The sequence below is a fragment of the Zonotrichia leucophrys genome, chromosome 21 (genome assembly GCF_028769735.1).
Source record: "Zonotrichia leucophrys gambelii isolate GWCS_2022_RI chromosome 21, RI_Zleu_2.0, whole genome shotgun sequence".
In the NCBI taxonomy this organism is placed as follows: Eukaryota; Metazoa; Chordata; class Aves; order Passeriformes; family Passerellidae; genus Zonotrichia; species Zonotrichia leucophrys.
In genome coordinates, this window is record NC_088190.1 from 1688030 (window position 1) to 1704264 (window position 16235).

Below are 16235 nucleotides of genomic sequence, written 5' to 3' on the forward strand. Positions count from 1 at the left end.
AGCAATCCCGAGATAACGCTAAACTGGGGCCGATTTCGGAAGAAATCCGGGATATTCCTGAAGCAATCCCGGGATAACGCCAAACTGAGGCCGATTTCCAGTCAAATCCGGGATAACGCCCAGGCCGCGCCTCCTCGCGGCCCTTAGCAACGCCCCTCACTCCCGTTGCTATGCGGAAGCACCGCCCCACTTGTCCCTCCGCGCTCTCCGTCCCTTCACCCTCCCCTCTCGCCCCTCCCTCCTCTTCCCACCAATCAAACCGCACACGCGCCTCCTCTCCACCAATCACCGCGCGGCGCGCCTCTCGCTCCACCCAATGAGAAGCCGGCCCGCCTCTCCGCGCACGCGCAGTGCCCGCGGCGCGTCCCCGCGTGCAGCCGGCGCCGCCGTCCTCATGTCGTGGCTGTTCGGGCTGAACCGCGGGGCCGCCCCGGGCGGCGGCGGGGACGCGGCTCCTCCGGGCACCGGCAGCGGCCTCTCGCTGCCGCCCGGCCCCGCTGCTGGCGGCGGCGGCGGTGCTGGAGGCGCCGGGGACCGTCAGACGCCCAAGGACAAATGGAGCAACTTCGACCCCACGGGCCTGGAGCGCGCGGCCAAGGCGGCGCGGGAGTTGGACGCGTCCCGTGCGTGAGGGGACGGGAGGGAGGGCGCGGAGGGGTGTGGGGGAAAGGGTCTGTGTGAAAAACAGCGTGTGTTTTATATTGGCTTTTCGCAAATATTCAAATGAATGTTTTGTGTGCTGTGTTAGAAAGTTATGGGGTATTCATTCTCTTAATTAAATATAGTTTTAGGTTGTAAAAAATTGACGTTTTTCACCCAGGCGGAATCTCCCAGGCAGCCCTTCCTGCCCTTCCCAGGGAGCAGAGCTTGGTCCCAGACTGTGAAAAACGCCAGTCGCTTGTTTTTAAAATTTTCAACGTTTAATAGTAATAAAATGGTTATAAAAATAAGAATACAGTTAGAGTAATCATAATTTGGACAATTTGAATTAGGACAATATGAGACAATAAAAAAAAAAAAGAGTTATGGATGACCAGGTACCTCTTTTTGGGCAGCACAGGCCCGAAAAAGGACCCAAATTAACAGAGGATTAACCCTTAAAAACAACAGCCTGTTGCATATTCATACACTTCATTAGTGATGCAGAAATTCCATTTCAACACAGGATTCTGTCTGGTCATCATCACCTTCCTCCTCTGAACCCCAACAGCGCCTTCAAGGCGGGAAAAAGTTCCTTTCTTCTGATAATGGAGCAATAAATTCTTTTCTCTGAAAGATTGATTGTGTGGAATCACTGCTCAGGTTTTGTGTCCAGGCTCTGAGCCCAATATATAAATCTGTGAGTTAGATCTCTAATTTATATCTGGAGAAGGAATTCTTTTGTCTCCCTGCTCTGTGCACAGAGCTCACCATGCTCTCATATGAATCCTAAACCCACACACTAAAGCAGCACAGAATGTGGAAAATAGAAAAACTAAAACCTGAGATATCAGCACAGAATCTGGAAAATAGAAAAATTAAAATGTACAGAATGTGAAAAATAGAAAAGCCAAAACCTGAGATATCAGTACAGAATTTGGAATAGAAAATAGAAAGTTAACACCTGAGACATCAGTACAGAATCTAGAAAATAGAAAAGCTAAACCCTGAGATATCAGTACAGAATTTGGAATATATAAAATCTAAAACCTGAGGCATCAGTACAGAACCTAAAATATAGAAAAGATAAGCCTGAGGCATCAGTACAGAATCTGGAAAATAGAAAAGTTAAAACCTGAGATATCTGTGCAGAATCTGGAAAATAGAAGAGTTAAAACCTGAGATATCAGGAAAGGATCTGGAAAATAGAAAAGCCAGAACCTGAATCTGGAAAATAGAAGTGTTAACACGTGAGATATCAGCACAGAATCTGGAGAATATAAAAGTTAAAATCTGAGATATCAGCACAGAATCTGGAAAAAAAGCAAACCTGAATATGACAAATAGATAGAAAACAGCACAGAAACCTGGAAATAAAAAGTTAAAATCTGTGATATCAGCACAGAATCTGGAAAACAGAAAAGTTAACACCTGAGGTATCTGTACAGAATCTGGAAAATATAAAAGTTAACACCTGAGATATCAGGAAAGAATCTGGAAAATAGAAAAGCCAGAACCTGAATCTGGAAAATAGAAAATCTGGGGAACAGAATCTGGAAAATAGAAAAGTTAAAATCTGAGATATCAGCACAGAATCTGGAAAATAGAAAAGTTAAAACCTGAGATATCAGGAAAGAATCTGGAAAATAGAAAAGGTTAAAATCTGTGATATCAGCACAGAATCTGGAAAATATAAAAGTTAAAATCTGAGATATCAGCACAGAATCTGGAGAATATAAAAGTTAAAATCTGAGATATCAGCACAGAATCTGGAGAATATAAAAGTTAAAATCTGTGATATCAGCACAGAATCTGGAAAATAGAAAAGTTAACACCTGAGGTATCAGCACAGAAATAAATAAATGGAGAATATAAAAGCCAGCCCTGATCCATGCCTGTCCCTTGTGTCCCCCCAGGCCATGCCAAGGACGCCCTGAGCCTGGCGCAGATGCAGGAGCAGACCCTGCAGCTGGAGCAGCAAACCAAACTCAAGGTGGGTTGGCATTCCCGTCCTTGGCACCCTCAGGCTCTGCAGGGACAAATTCCAATCTTTGTGATGAATTTGTCTTTCTGTTCAGCTTCAGCAAATTGTGGTTATTTGCCTTTAGGAGGAAAAAAATGAGTAATTCTGGGAGGTGATCTCAGCTAATTTGGGTTATTCTGACACGATTTTTGTGGCTTTGGATATCCCTGCTGGTTTTGGGGAGTGACCAGGGGTTCTGGAGCTGTAACTGTGAGGGACAGACTTCTGTTTCTCTTGTAAAGGAATTTAGGGATTGTTTGGGTGTTGCTTGATCTCTTGGATGGTTTTTTTTTAATTGTGTTTAATCCTGAAATGGCTGAATATGATATTTCTTATCATTTCTTATAATTTTCTTTTTTCTTATCATATATCATTTCTTATCATCTGAATTCTTATCAGAATTCAGAATTTAATATTTTGTCACATTTTATTGTAATACTTTATTATTATATTATAATACTTTATTATAATATTATAATATCTTATTATAATATTTTAATATATTACTATCATTTCATTATAATACTTTGCTTCATCATCATATTTTATAATAATATTTATGATAGCATATAATATAATTAGATTTATAATATACTAAAATATAATATTTAGTAACATTTTAGTATCATATTTTAGTATGTATATTATAATACTATATATTATACTATATTTAGTGTATATATAGTATAATACTATAATATTATACTATATTTTAGTATCATATTATAGCATCATATTATAGTGTCATATTTTATTATTACATTATAGTATCATATTTTATTATCATAATTTATGACCATATTTTATCACCATAATTTATTATAATATATATTATATATATTTATTTTATTTATATATTTTTAAAATTATTTATATTTACTATCATATTTTAACTTTCTTATGTCAGTGGTCATCTATTTTATTATTACATTATAGTATCATATTTTATTATCATAATTTATGACCATATTTTATTACCATAATTTATTATAATATATATTATATATATTTATTTTATTTATATATATTTTTTAAAATTATTTATATTTACTATCATATTTTAACTTTCTTATGTCAGTGGTCATCTATTTTATTATTACATTATAGTATCATATTTTATTACCATAATTTATTATAATATATATTATATATATTATATTTATTTATTTTATTTATATATTTTTAATTATTTATATTTACTATCATATTTTAACTTTCTTATGTCAGTGGTCATCTTTTAAGGGTGCCACTCTGAATACAGAGGGATTTATTGGAATGTGATTGTCAGTAGCATTTCTGTACAGATGATCTGTGAATTTCTGGTGATGAAATTTCTGTGAATTTCTGGAGATTAAATTTCTGTGAATTTCTGGTGATGAAATTTCTGGAGATGAAATTTCTGTGAATTTCTGGAGATGAAATTTCTGTGAATTTCTGGAGATTAAATTTCTGTGAATTTCTGGAGATGAAATTTCTGTGAATTTCTGGAGATGAAATTTCTGTGAATTTCTGGTGATTAAATTCCTGTGAATTTCTGGTGATGAAATTCCTGTGAATTTCTGGTGATGAAATTTCTGTGAATTTCTGGAGATGAAATTTCTGTGAATTTCTGGAGATGAAATTTCTGTGAATTTCTGGAGATGAAATTTCTGTGAATTTCTGGAGATTGAATTTCTGTGAATTTCTGGAGATGAAATTTCTGTGAATTTCTGGAGATTGAATTTCTGTGAATTTCTGGAGATTAAATTTCTGTGAATTTCTGGAGTTTAAATTTCTGTGAATTTCTGGTGATGAAATTTCTGTGAATTTCTGGAGTTTAAATTTCTGTGAATTTCTGGAGTTTAAATTTCTGTGAATTTCTGGTGATGAAATTTCTGTGAATTTCTGGAGATTAAATTTCTGTGAATTTCTGATGATTAAATTTCTGTGAATTTCTGGAGATGAAATTTCTGTGAATTTCTGGAGATTAAATTTCTGTGAATTTCTGGTGATGAAATTTCTGTGAATTTCTGGAGATTGAATTTCTGGTGATGAAATTCCTGTGAATTTCTGGTGATGAAATTTCTGTGAATTTCTGGTGATGAAATTTCTGTGAATTTCTGGTGATGAAATTTCTGTGAATTTCTGGAGATGAAATTTCTGTGAATTTCTGGAGATGAAATTTCTGTGAATTTCTGGAGATGAAATTTCTGTGAATTCCTGGAGATGAAATTTCTGTGAATTTCTGGAGATGAAATTTCTGTGAATTTCTGGAGATGAAATTTCTGTGAATTTCTGGAGATGAAATTTCTGTGAATTTCTGGAGATTAAATTTCTGTGAATTTCTGATGATGAAATTCTGCTTCTGCCCCAGGAGTACGAGGCTGCCATAGAGCAGCTGAAGAATGAGCAGATCCGGGTGCAGGCAGAGGAGAGAAGGAAAACTCTCAATGAAGAAACCAAACAGCACCAAGCAGTAAGGGAATGAGGGGGAAAAGGCAATGATGCATTCATTATCCCTTTCATTAATTATCCCTTTATTAATTATCCCTTTTTGGGGAGAGGGGCTCTGGGGGTGCTCACAGGCTGAGCCCCTGTTGTGTCCTGGATTTGTGATGTTGAGCTGGAATTTGAATCCTCTGGGACTTTTATTCCCAAGTTCTTGAACATCCAGAGGAATTGGATGCTCAAGAATTTGGGAACAAAAATCCAAGAGTTAATTGTCCAATTAACAGTTTCTCTCTAGCAGCTTGGACTAAAGTCTAAGGGTTAATTGTCCAATTGATTTTCTCTCTAGCAGTTTCTCTCATTTTGTGTTTTTTGGGGTTTTCCTAAGGGGCTTTTCAGGGAAATGTTGAGAAATACTGATTTATCAACTGTTTATGTTAGCCTGGACAGTGAAATGGCTCTGAAGTTATTTGGATTTCAGTCTGAAGTATTTTACTTCTGAATTAAACAGGAAAAAATATCTTGAGGAGAAGTGATGCAAATCTGAGTTGTTGTGAGCAGTGTTGGTTTGTTTTAGCTTGAGTGCCTGACGTGGCAATAACCCTGAAACAGGGAAAACAAAGGCTGGCCTAAATGTTAAAAGTTAAATTGTGGGGATTTCTTGCTCTGAGAGCACAGGAGAGGAGGGAATTGATTCATTCTAATGGAATTTCCAGTTTGCTGGAGCTGTTCATTTGGCACGTGGTGCTTTTACCCTGGCACAGTTTGGACTTTGAGCAGGGCTGGCCCAGGGAGCAGCTGCACTCTCAGGGCTTGGTTCTTCACCTCCTGCTGCTCACAGGGCACCCCTGGAGCTCACAGCAAACTCAAAGATTCTTGGTAAACAACCAAAATCAACGTGGTTTATTCCAAGTTGTTGAGGAGATCATTGCCAAGCTGTTGTGCTGTGTTTGGAATAGGGAATGGTGTCACCCCCTGACCTGTGGATCCTCAGCCCCCTTCCAGTTCATGGAGATGGTTTGGGTTTATTTGGAGCTGCAGTGATTGATAAGAGCAATTAATGAGGAACAATTAAATCTTCATCAGAACCATCAGCACATCCTGCCAGTTCTATTGCTTGCAGTCTCCAGTCCTGATAATGTGGTTTAGAACATGAAAACTTTATTTTTCCCACTGAAATCTCCTTTTGTGGGCCAAGAAACCTTTGCTCTTTATTTTGGCATCTGTGATACCATCAAATGAAGTCAGACTGTAGAGATTTCTCAGCACAGAGAAGTTCTTGGTGCTGACTGAGGATATTTTGCCCCGTTCACATTCAAATCCAGGATAACTTTTTATTTGTGTGGATTTCCCCATTTTATTTGGTTTTTTTTTACATCCTGAACCTCATTTCCCTGAGGAGCAGGCCAATAAACCTTTGCTTTTTATTTTGGCATCTGTGATGCCATAAAATGAAGTCAGATTGTAGAGATTCCTCAGCACAGAGAAATTTTTGCTGACTGACGATACTCACATTCAAATCCAGGATAACTTTTTATTTGTGTGGATTTCCCCATTTTATTTGCTTTTTTACATCCTGAACCTCATTTCCCTGAGGAGCAGGCAAAGAAACCTTTGCTTTTTATTTTGGCATCTGTGATACCATAAAATAAAGTCACACTGTAAAGATTCCTCAGCACAGAGAAATTTTTGCTGCTGACTGACGATACTCACATTCAAATCCAGGATAACTTTTTATTTGTGTGGATTTCCCCATTTTATTTGCTTTTTTCCCTCTGAACCTCGTTTCCCTGAGGAGGTTTTTAACTGCCTAATCTGTGTATTTTATTTTGTTTTTTGAAGAGAGCCCAGTACCAGGACAAGCTGGCCCGGCAGCGCTACGATGAGCAGATGAGACAGCAGGTAGGGTAGGGTAGGGTAGGGTAGGGTGGGGGTCCTGTCCTGCTCTAATCCAGCTGGGAATGGGCTGGGAGCCCCCTGAAATCCCAGAGATGCTCTGCAGCTGTGCCCTGTCCTGCTGGGCACTGCTTATCTCTGTTATCAACATCAGCACTGCACATCAATGCTGGGCATTGGGGCAAAGCAGCAGCTTGGGGTCAGGAGGAGAAATCTGGGAGGTGGGGAGAGGAAAACACACTTCAACCTTGGAAATATTTGTGAAGGCTACCCTAGAACAGACCAGACAGATTGAAAGAATAAAACAGGGATTTATGAAAAGTTTCTCCTCAATGGATCCACCTTGGGCAGCACAGGAGCCCAGCCAGGGCTGCACCCAAGATGAACCAAAATGGTCCCAGAATGAACCCAGGATGAACCAAAATGGTCCCAAAATCAACCCAAGATGAACCAAAATGGTCCCAGAATGAACCCAGGGTGAACCAAAATGGTCCCAAAATGAACCAAAATGGTCCCAGAATGAACCCAGGGTGAACCAAAATGGTCCCAAGATGAACCAAAATGGTCCCAAAATGAACCCAGGGTGAACCAAAATAGTCCCAAAATGAACCCAGGGTGAACCAAAATGGTCCCAAGATGAACCAAAATGGTCCCAGAATGAACCCAAGATGAACCAAAATGGTCCCAAGATGAACCAAAATGGTCCCAAAAAATGGATGATCAGTTACAAAATTATCAATTTTAGTCCATTTACATTTTGGAGTGAATTGTCCCATTCCAGCTTTAGCCCAGGCAGTCCCATCCCTGTTTTTCTCTCTCCAGCCCATGGGGTTTGTGCTCCTGGGCTGAGATTTGGATCATTTGTCCTTGGTGCCCAGCTGGAGCAGGAATTGTTTTGTGTCCCTGCTCTGTGCACAGAGCTCACCATCCCCTGATATGAAGCTCAGACACACACTAAAGCAGCACAGAATGTGAAAAATAGAAAAACCAAAACCTGAGGCATCAGCACAGAATTTGGAAAACAGAAAATCCAAACCTGAGGCATCAGCACAGAATTTGGAAAATAGCAAAGCCAAACCTGAGGCATCAGCACAGAATTTGGAAAATAGCAAAGCCAAACCTGAGGCATCAGCACAGAATTTGGAAAATAGAAAATCCAAACCCTGAGGCATCAGTACAGAATGTGAAAAATAGAAAAACCAAAACCTGAGGCATCAGCACAGAATTTGGAAAACAGAAAATCCAAACCCTGAGGCACCAGTAGCACTTCAGTTTACAATTGTTGGAGTCATTACAACATCAGCATCTCTTTTTGCTCTCATCTCTCCCTGCAGCAACTTGCAAATGAGGAGAACCTGAGGAAGCAGGAGGAGTCTGTGCAGAAGCAGGAGGCCATGAGGCGAGGTGAGGGTTTTGTTCAGGGGGTGAGGACACGTGGGGTCCTTGTGCTGCTCTTGGTGTCCATTTGATGTCACATCAATTCCAGGAGGTAAATTCCAATTGCTCCCAAGGTTTGCTTTAGAAAGGGCTGCACTCCTGAACATCTCCCCTGCCACTGCTGGATTTCCCAGTGAGCTGTAAGCATCTCCTGAAATTCTGATTTCATACCTGAAATTCTGATTTCATACAGGAATTCTGATTTCATACAGGAATTCTGATTTCATACAGGAATTCTGATTTCATACCTGAAATTCTGATTTCATACCTGAAATTAATTCTGATTTCGTACTGGAATTCTGATTTTGTACCTGAAATTCTGATTTCATACCTGAAATTCTGATTTCATGCCTGGAATTCTGATTTCATACAGGAATTCTGATTTCATACAGGAATTCTGATTTCATACTGAAATTCTGATTTCATACCTGGAATTCTGATTTCATACAGGAATTCTGATTTCATACAGGAATTCTGATTTCATACAGGAATTCTGATTTCATACTGAAATTCTGATTTCATACCTGGAATTCTGATTTCCTACAGGAATTCTTATTTCCTACCTGAAATTCTGATTTCATACTAGAATTCTGATTTTATACCTGAAATTCTGATTTCATGCCTGGAATTCTGATTTCATACCTGAAATTCTGATTTCGTACTGGAATTCTTATTTCATACCTGAAATTCTGATTTCATACTGGAATTCTGATTTCATACCTGGAATTCTGATTTCATGCCTGGAATTCTGGTTTCATCCTGGAATTCTGATTTCATACCTGAAATTCTGATTTCATACTGGAATTCTGATTTCATACTGAAATTCTGATTTCATACCTGAAATTCTGATTTCATACTGGAATTCTGATTTCATACCTGAAATTCTGATTTCATACTGGAATTCTGATTTCATACTTGAAATTCTGATTTCGTACTGGAATATTTATTTCGTACCTGAAATTCTGATTTCATACAGGAATTCTGATTTCATACCTGGAATTCTGATTTCATACCTGAAATTCTGATTTCACACTTGAGGAGAGGAGAGGATTATTTCACTCCTGAATTTCTCATTCATCCTCCCTTCACACAATTCCATGTTTGACATAACAGCACTTCCAGAATCCCCTTTGGAACCGTTTTGCTCCTCTTCCTTCCAGTCCACAGCACCTTCCCTGGGCTTTTCCTTCTCCCAGGCCACACTTTGACCTCTGTGCTGTTTTATTTCCCCCCAGCCACGGTGGAGAGGGAGATGGAGCTGCGGCACAAGAACGAGATGCTGCGGGTGGAGGCGGAGGCGCGGGCGCGCGCCAAGGCCGAGCGCGAGAACGCCGACATCATCCGCGAGCAGATCCGCCTCAAGGCGGCCGAGCACCGCCAGACCGTGCTCGAGTCCCTCAGGTGGGGCAGGGGGGGCTCTGGCTGTGGGGGGAGCTGGGGTTTGTTCCTCTGGAGCTGCTTCAGGTGTGTGGGAGAACCTGGGGTTTGTTCCCTTGAGGAATTTCAGCCTGGTGCTTCTCCAAGTGTGTCCCCATGTGTGGGAGAACCTGGGGTTTGTGCCTCTGGAGGTGCTTCAGGTGTGGGAGAACCTGGGGTTTGTGCCTCTGGAGCTGCTTCAGGTGTGTGGGAGAACCTGGGGTTTGTTCCTCTGGAGCTGCTCCAAGTGTGGGAGAACCTGGGGTTTGTTCCTCTGAGGAATTTCAGCCTGGTGCTTCTCCAAGTGTGGGAGAACCTGGGGTTTGTTCCTCTGGAGCTGCTCCAAGTGTGTCCCTTGCACGTTGGAAAAGCTGGGGTTTGTTCCTCCGAGGAATTTCACTCTGGTGTTTCTCTAAGTGTGTTCCCACACATAGGAGAACCTGGGGTTTATTCTTCCAGGGAATTTCAGCCTGGTGCTTCTCCCACATCGGGGAGAACTTGGGGTGTGTTCCTCTGGAGCTGCTCCAGGTGTGGGAGAACCTGGGGTTTGTGCCTCTGGAGGTGCTCTCTGTGTGTGTGGGAAGAACCTGGGGTTTGTTCCTCTGGTGCTTCTACACATGTTGGAGGACCTGGGGTTTGTTCCTCTGGAGCTGCTCCAAGTGTGGGAGAACCTGGGGTTTGTTCCTCTGGAAGTGCTCTCTGTGTGTGTGGGGAGAACCTGGGGTTTGTGCCTCTGGAGCTGCTCCATGTGTGTGGGAGAACCTGGGGTTTGTGCCTCTGGAGGTGCTTCAGGTGTGTGGGAGAACCTGGGGTTTGTTCCCTTGAGGAATTTCAGCCTGGTGCTTCTCCAAGTGTGGGAGAACCTGGGGTTTGTGCCTCTGGAGCTGCTTCAGGTGTGTGGGAGAACCTGGGGTTTGTGCCTCTGGTGCTTCTACACATGTTGGAGAACCTGGGGTTTGTTCCTCTGGAGGTTCTCCAAGTGTGGGAGAACCTGGGGTTTGTGCCTCTGGAGCTGCTCCAAGTGTGGGGGGAACTGGGATTTGTTCCTCTGGAAGTGCTCTGTGTGTGTGGGAAGAACCTGGGGTTTGTTCCCTTGAGGAATTTCAGCCTGGTGCTTCTCAAAGTGTGGGAAAACCTGGGGTTTGTTCCTCTGGAGCTGCTCCAAGTGTGGGAGAACCTGGGGTTTGTGCCTCTGGAGGTGCTCCAAGTGTGGGAGAACCTGGGGTTTGTGCATCTGGAGGTGCTTCAGGTGTGTGGGGAAACCTGGGGTTTGTGCCTCTGGAGGTGCTCCAAGTGTGGGAGAACCTGGGGTTTGTTCCTCTGAGGAATTTCAGCCTGCTGCTTCTCCAAGTGTGTCCCCATGTGTGGGAGAACCTGGGGTTTGTGCCTCTGGTGCTTCTACACATGTTGGAGGACCTGGGGTTTGTTCCTCTGGAGCTGCTCCAGGTGTGTGGGAGAACCTGGGGTTTGTGCCTCTGGAGCTGCTCCAAGTGTGTGGGAAGAACCTGGGGTTTGTGCCTCTGGAGCTGCTCTCTGTGTGTGGGAGAACCTGGGGTTTGTGCCTCTGGAGGTGCTCCAGGTGTGGGAGAACCTGGGGTTTGTTCCCTTGAGGAATTTCAGCCTGGTGCTTCTCCAAGTGTGTCCCTACACATGGGAGAACCTGGGGTTTGTTCCTCTGGTGCTTCTCCAAGTGTGGGAGAACCTGGGGTTTGTTCCTCTGGTGCTTCTCCAAGTGTGTCTCCATATATGGGAAATCCTGGGGTTTGTTCCTCCAAGGAATTGCTCCACTGTGGGAGGACCTGGGGTTTGTTCCTCTGAGGAATTCAGTGTTGTGTGACCTCTCATGTCTCGCTACATTGTCACCGAAATAGCAACCACAGATATTCAGAGTGATACAATTTTTCTAACAAATTATTTCAGACCTTTTCCTCTGGTCCTGGAGCTCTGAGAACCCCTCAGCTCTTTCAGGTCCCCTCAGTTCTTTCAGAACATCCATCACAAAGCTCTCCTGCACTTTGGCTCCTCAGGGCTGGCTGTGTAGCTTTGGAATTGGCTCATTTTAGATCCTTTATAATATTGAACAAAAAAAGCTTTAAATACCTCCAGTCCAGCACAAATAATGCATTAAATTAAATTGATACCATCTTAGAGTCAGGTGCTTTTCTGGACTTAATCCCAGCTCAGTGTAGGCATCAGATGATTATAAATATATTTTCAGATTATAAATATATTTTCAGATTATTATAAATGTATTTTCAGATGATTATAAATATATTTTCAGATGATTATAAATGTATTTTCAGATGATTATAAATATATTTTCAGATTATTATAAATGTATTTTCAGATGATTATAAATGTATTTTCAGATGATTATAAATATATTTTCAGATGATTATAAATATATTTTCAGATTATTATAAATGTATTTTCAGATGATTATAAATGTATTTTCAGATGATTATAAATATATTTTCAGATGATTATAAATATATTTTCAGATGATTATAAATATATTTTCAGATGATTATAAATATATTTTCAGATTATTATAAATGTATTTTCAGATTATTATAAATGTATTTTCAGATGATTATAAATATCAGATGATTATAAATATTACAAATATTTTCCCATGTTCACATTCCAATTCTGAGGTGAACCCTTAGCTTTGACTCGTTCTGAAGATGAACAAGTTTAATACAATCTGAAATCCTGTTTTAAAATGTATCAAATCACTGAATTCCCTTTTTCTCCTGCTGTTTGTTGGCCACAGGACAGCTGGGATGCTCTTTGGGGAAGGATTCCGTGCTTTTGTGACGGACTGGGATAAAGTCACAGCCACGGTAAGCTTGGCAAACCTGGCAGAAACTTCCAGAAAAGCCAGCTTGGAAATGTGTGTTAAACTCTGATTGTGTCACAGCTTTCAATCCAATTTTGATGTAGCCCAGAGAGCACTTGGAGAACTGCTCTGGAGTTCTGGAGCTGCTGCTGATTATTAATTTTAATCAATTAATAAATTGATTAAAAGCCAGAGCAGCATCTTTTCACAGGACAAAAGAGCTTGGCAGTGGAATCTTGGGGACACAAAGTTGTTCCTCAGTGTAAAACTTAAAACAACAGTGAAAATATATTTTTGGTAGCTGGTTAAAATAGAAATTCTGCTTTAAATCAGCCACCACCATCTGCTCCACCCTCTGATTTTTAATACACACAAAAAGGCTGATACAAAACCTCCTTTGCCTGAGAGCTGTGGGGAGAACAGGAGAAACTTTGAGTGGCTCCTTTTGTCATCTGCAGCCTTCAGAGCCCTTTGGAGATCTGTGCTTGACCCACATACAAATTGTCATTTTTGCTGCTGACATGTTCTTCTCTTGGGAATTTGGGACATTTAGCTTAAAAAAAAAGGAAAGAAAAGAAAAAGGCAAGTGTATTTTTGGAAGGGAGATAACACAGCTGGAACTCATATTTTCTGTTGCTTTAAAAAGTTTGGCATTACTATAAGGTAAGAACCAGTTATTTTAAGGTTCTTGTAAATGAAACCTGAATTTTCAGCTCTAAGTGCTGCTCTTTGTCTGCCTCTTCCCAGCCAAGCAGTAATTCCCATTCCATGGTGGCCATTCCCATTCCCATGATGGCAATTCCCATTCCCATGGTGGTAATTCCCATTCCATGGGGGTAATTCCCATTTCCATGGTGATAATTCCCATTTCCATGGTGGCAATTCCCATTCCCATGGTGGCCATTCCCATTCCATGGTGGCCATTCCCATTCCCATGGTGACAATTCCCACGGTGGCAATTCCCCTTCCATGGTGACAATTCCCATTCCATGGTGACAATTCCCATTCCCATGGTGACAATTCCCATTCCATGGTGACCATTCCCATTCCATGGTGACAATTCCCATGGTGACAATTCCCATTCCCATGGTGACAATTCCCATTCCCATGGTGACAATTCCCATTCCCATGGTGACAATTCCCATTCCATGGTGACAATTCCCATTCCATGGTGACAATTCCCATGGTGACAATTCCCATTCCCATGGTGACAATTCCCATTCCATGGTGACAATTCCCATTCCATGGTGACAATTCCCCTTCCCATGGTGACAATTCCCATTCCCATGGTGGCAATTCCCATCCCCACAGTGGTAATTCCCATTCCCATAGTGATAATTCCCATTTCCATAGTGATAATTCCCATTGTGGTAATTCTCATTCCATGGTGCTAATTCCCATTCTATAATGGCAATTCCCATTCCCATGATGGAAATTCCAAAAAGTGTGCGGGGCTGAATTTTCAAGTAAATTGAAAATTGGGAATTCTATTTACTTGAAAATTCAGCCCCACACTTTTTGGCTGCTGGGGCTGTTTTTATTTTCATTATTCAATTTAGTTGAAAATTCAGCCCCACACTTTTTGGCTGCTGTGGATTTTCTTCATTATTCAATTTAGTTGAAAATTCAGCCCCACACTTTTTGGTTTATCTTCATTATTCAATTTACTTGAGAATTCAGCCCCACGCTTTTTGGCTGGTGAGGCTGTTTTACCTTCATTACTCAATTTACTTGAAAATTCAGCCCCACACTTTTTGGCTCATGTGGTTTATCTTCATTACTCAATCTACTTGAAAATCTGGACATCCCCACATGTTTTTTGGCCAGGATGTACTTTTGGATTCAGGACTAAATGCTTCACTTGTGCTTTTCTGCTGTGCAAGAGCAGTCAGTGAGCAGGGAGTGTGAGACCTTGACTGAGCAGCGATAACAAAAAACACCTTACCAAAAATAAACCCCTCCTGCTCAGCATTTGTCCTGAATCTTAATTCCCCACCCCAGCAGCGCTGCCTTGCCAAGTGCTTTTTGCTCATTTTTCCCTGTTTTTATTTTGCAGGTGGCAGGGCTGACCCTGCTGGCAGTGGGGGTTTATTCTGCCAAGAATGCCACGGCTGTAGCCGGGCGTTACATCGAGGCCAGGCTGGGCAAACCCTCCCTGGTGAGGGAAACCTCCAGGATCACTGTGCTGGAGGCTCTGAAGCATCCCATCAAGGTAAAATTCACCTTGGGCTCTGGGTTACACTCAGCTGGGACTAAATAAATAAAATATTGGAGGCTCTGAAACTTCCCATCAAGGTAAAATTCACCTTGGGCTCTGGGTTACACTCAGCTGGGACTAAATAAATAAAATATTGGAGGTGGGATGGATGGATGGGTGGAGGCTCTGAAACTTCCCATCAAGGTAAAATTCACCTTGGGCTCTGGGTTACACTCAGCTGGGACTGTCAGTGTGTAAATAAATAAAATATTGGAGGCTCTGAAGCATCCCATCAAGGTAAAATTCACCTTGGGTTCTGGGTTACACTCAGCTGGGAGTGTCAGTGAATAAATAAATAAATAAAATATTGGAGGCTCTGAAACTTCCCATCAAGGTAAAATTCACCTTGGGTTCTGGGTTACACTCAGCTGGGATTGTCAGTGAATAAATAAATAAAATATTGGAGGTGGGATGGATGGGCTGGGCCCTCTGGTGTTCTGTTAAGGTGTTTTAGTCCAAGTGAGTTGTCACAATGTGTTTTTTCCTGCCTGTCAGTAACTGAGTTTGTCCTCCCCAGGTTGGGAAGCGTCTGACCAGCAAGGCTCAGGATGCCCTGGAAGGAGTTGTTCTCAGTGTGAGTACTCTGTTCTGCCTTGGGCTGTCAGGGATGGCTTTGGCTTCCAAATGAGAGCTGCTGGTGCCTTAAACTCCCTTCTAAAGCTGCAGTTCCAGCAGTTTGAGTGGCTTTTTGTCCCTTGGGACAACACTGAGACCATAAATCAGCTCCTGTGTTCAGTGTGACAGGCATTAAGCAGCTTGTTCACCTTTTTTCCCTCATTGAAATCAGTTGGAAATTTTAGCTCAGTCCTTGCTCTGCTGCAGTTTCTCTCTGTAGTCAGCATGTGAAGATTGAGAATTCCACTTGTGCCATCTGAAGTTAAGGATTAACCCAAACCAGCTTTTAGGCCAAAAAAAATCTAAATATTCTGTACATTTACCCACCCTGAGATTGGTTCTTAACTTGCTAATTAGTGCTCCTTCTGTATATTTGCCTCTGAATTGAAATCCTGGTTATCTGGCAAATTTAAGAGCTGCTTGAAGCTGCTGAGAGAAAATGCTCCTGCAGGAATATCTCTCTCCCAGTATCCCCAAATGCAGTAGGAATATAAATATAAATTTATAACTTGAGAAGGAATTAGCACTGCAAAGAGTTGCTGACGTTTTGACATATCCCTCCCAGGGCATCCAGTAGGAAGTGAATATTTAGGTGTTATCTGTTCCTAGAGCAGTCACTGCACTCCTTCCTGCACTGCTGCTTTTCCTTATGAAAGAATTGCAGCCAAGTGGACAGAAAATCC

At 41.6% G+C, this 16235-nt stretch overlaps 2 protein-coding genes across 2 annotated transcripts in view; one reads left to right on the top strand and one right to left on the bottom strand.

The window, feature by feature from the left end:
• The window catches only part of FNDC10 (fibronectin type III domain containing 10), a 134991-nt gene that overhangs the window by 33735 nt on the left and 85021 nt on the right, over positions 1-16235 (bottom strand). The gene's annotated exons all lie outside the window — the stretch shown is intronic.
• Positions 367-16235, top strand: part of ATAD3A (ATPase family AAA domain containing 3A) — a 37859-nt gene continuing 21990 nt past the window's right edge. Inside the window, exons 1-9 of the mRNA XM_064730874.1 lie at positions 367-623; positions 2556-2632; positions 5016-5117; positions 6932-6991; positions 8320-8389; positions 9658-9823; positions 12615-12684; positions 14737-14892; positions 15455-15511. Of these exons, the coding sequence (XP_064586944.1) occupies positions 395-623; positions 2556-2632; positions 5016-5117; positions 6932-6991; positions 8320-8389; positions 9658-9823; positions 12615-12684; positions 14737-14892; positions 15455-15511 (987 nt within the window). The 5' untranslated portion in view covers positions 367-394. The remainder of the gene's footprint in view (positions 624-2555; positions 2633-5015; positions 5118-6931; positions 6992-8319; positions 8390-9657; positions 9824-12614; positions 12685-14736; positions 14893-15454; positions 15512-16235) is intronic.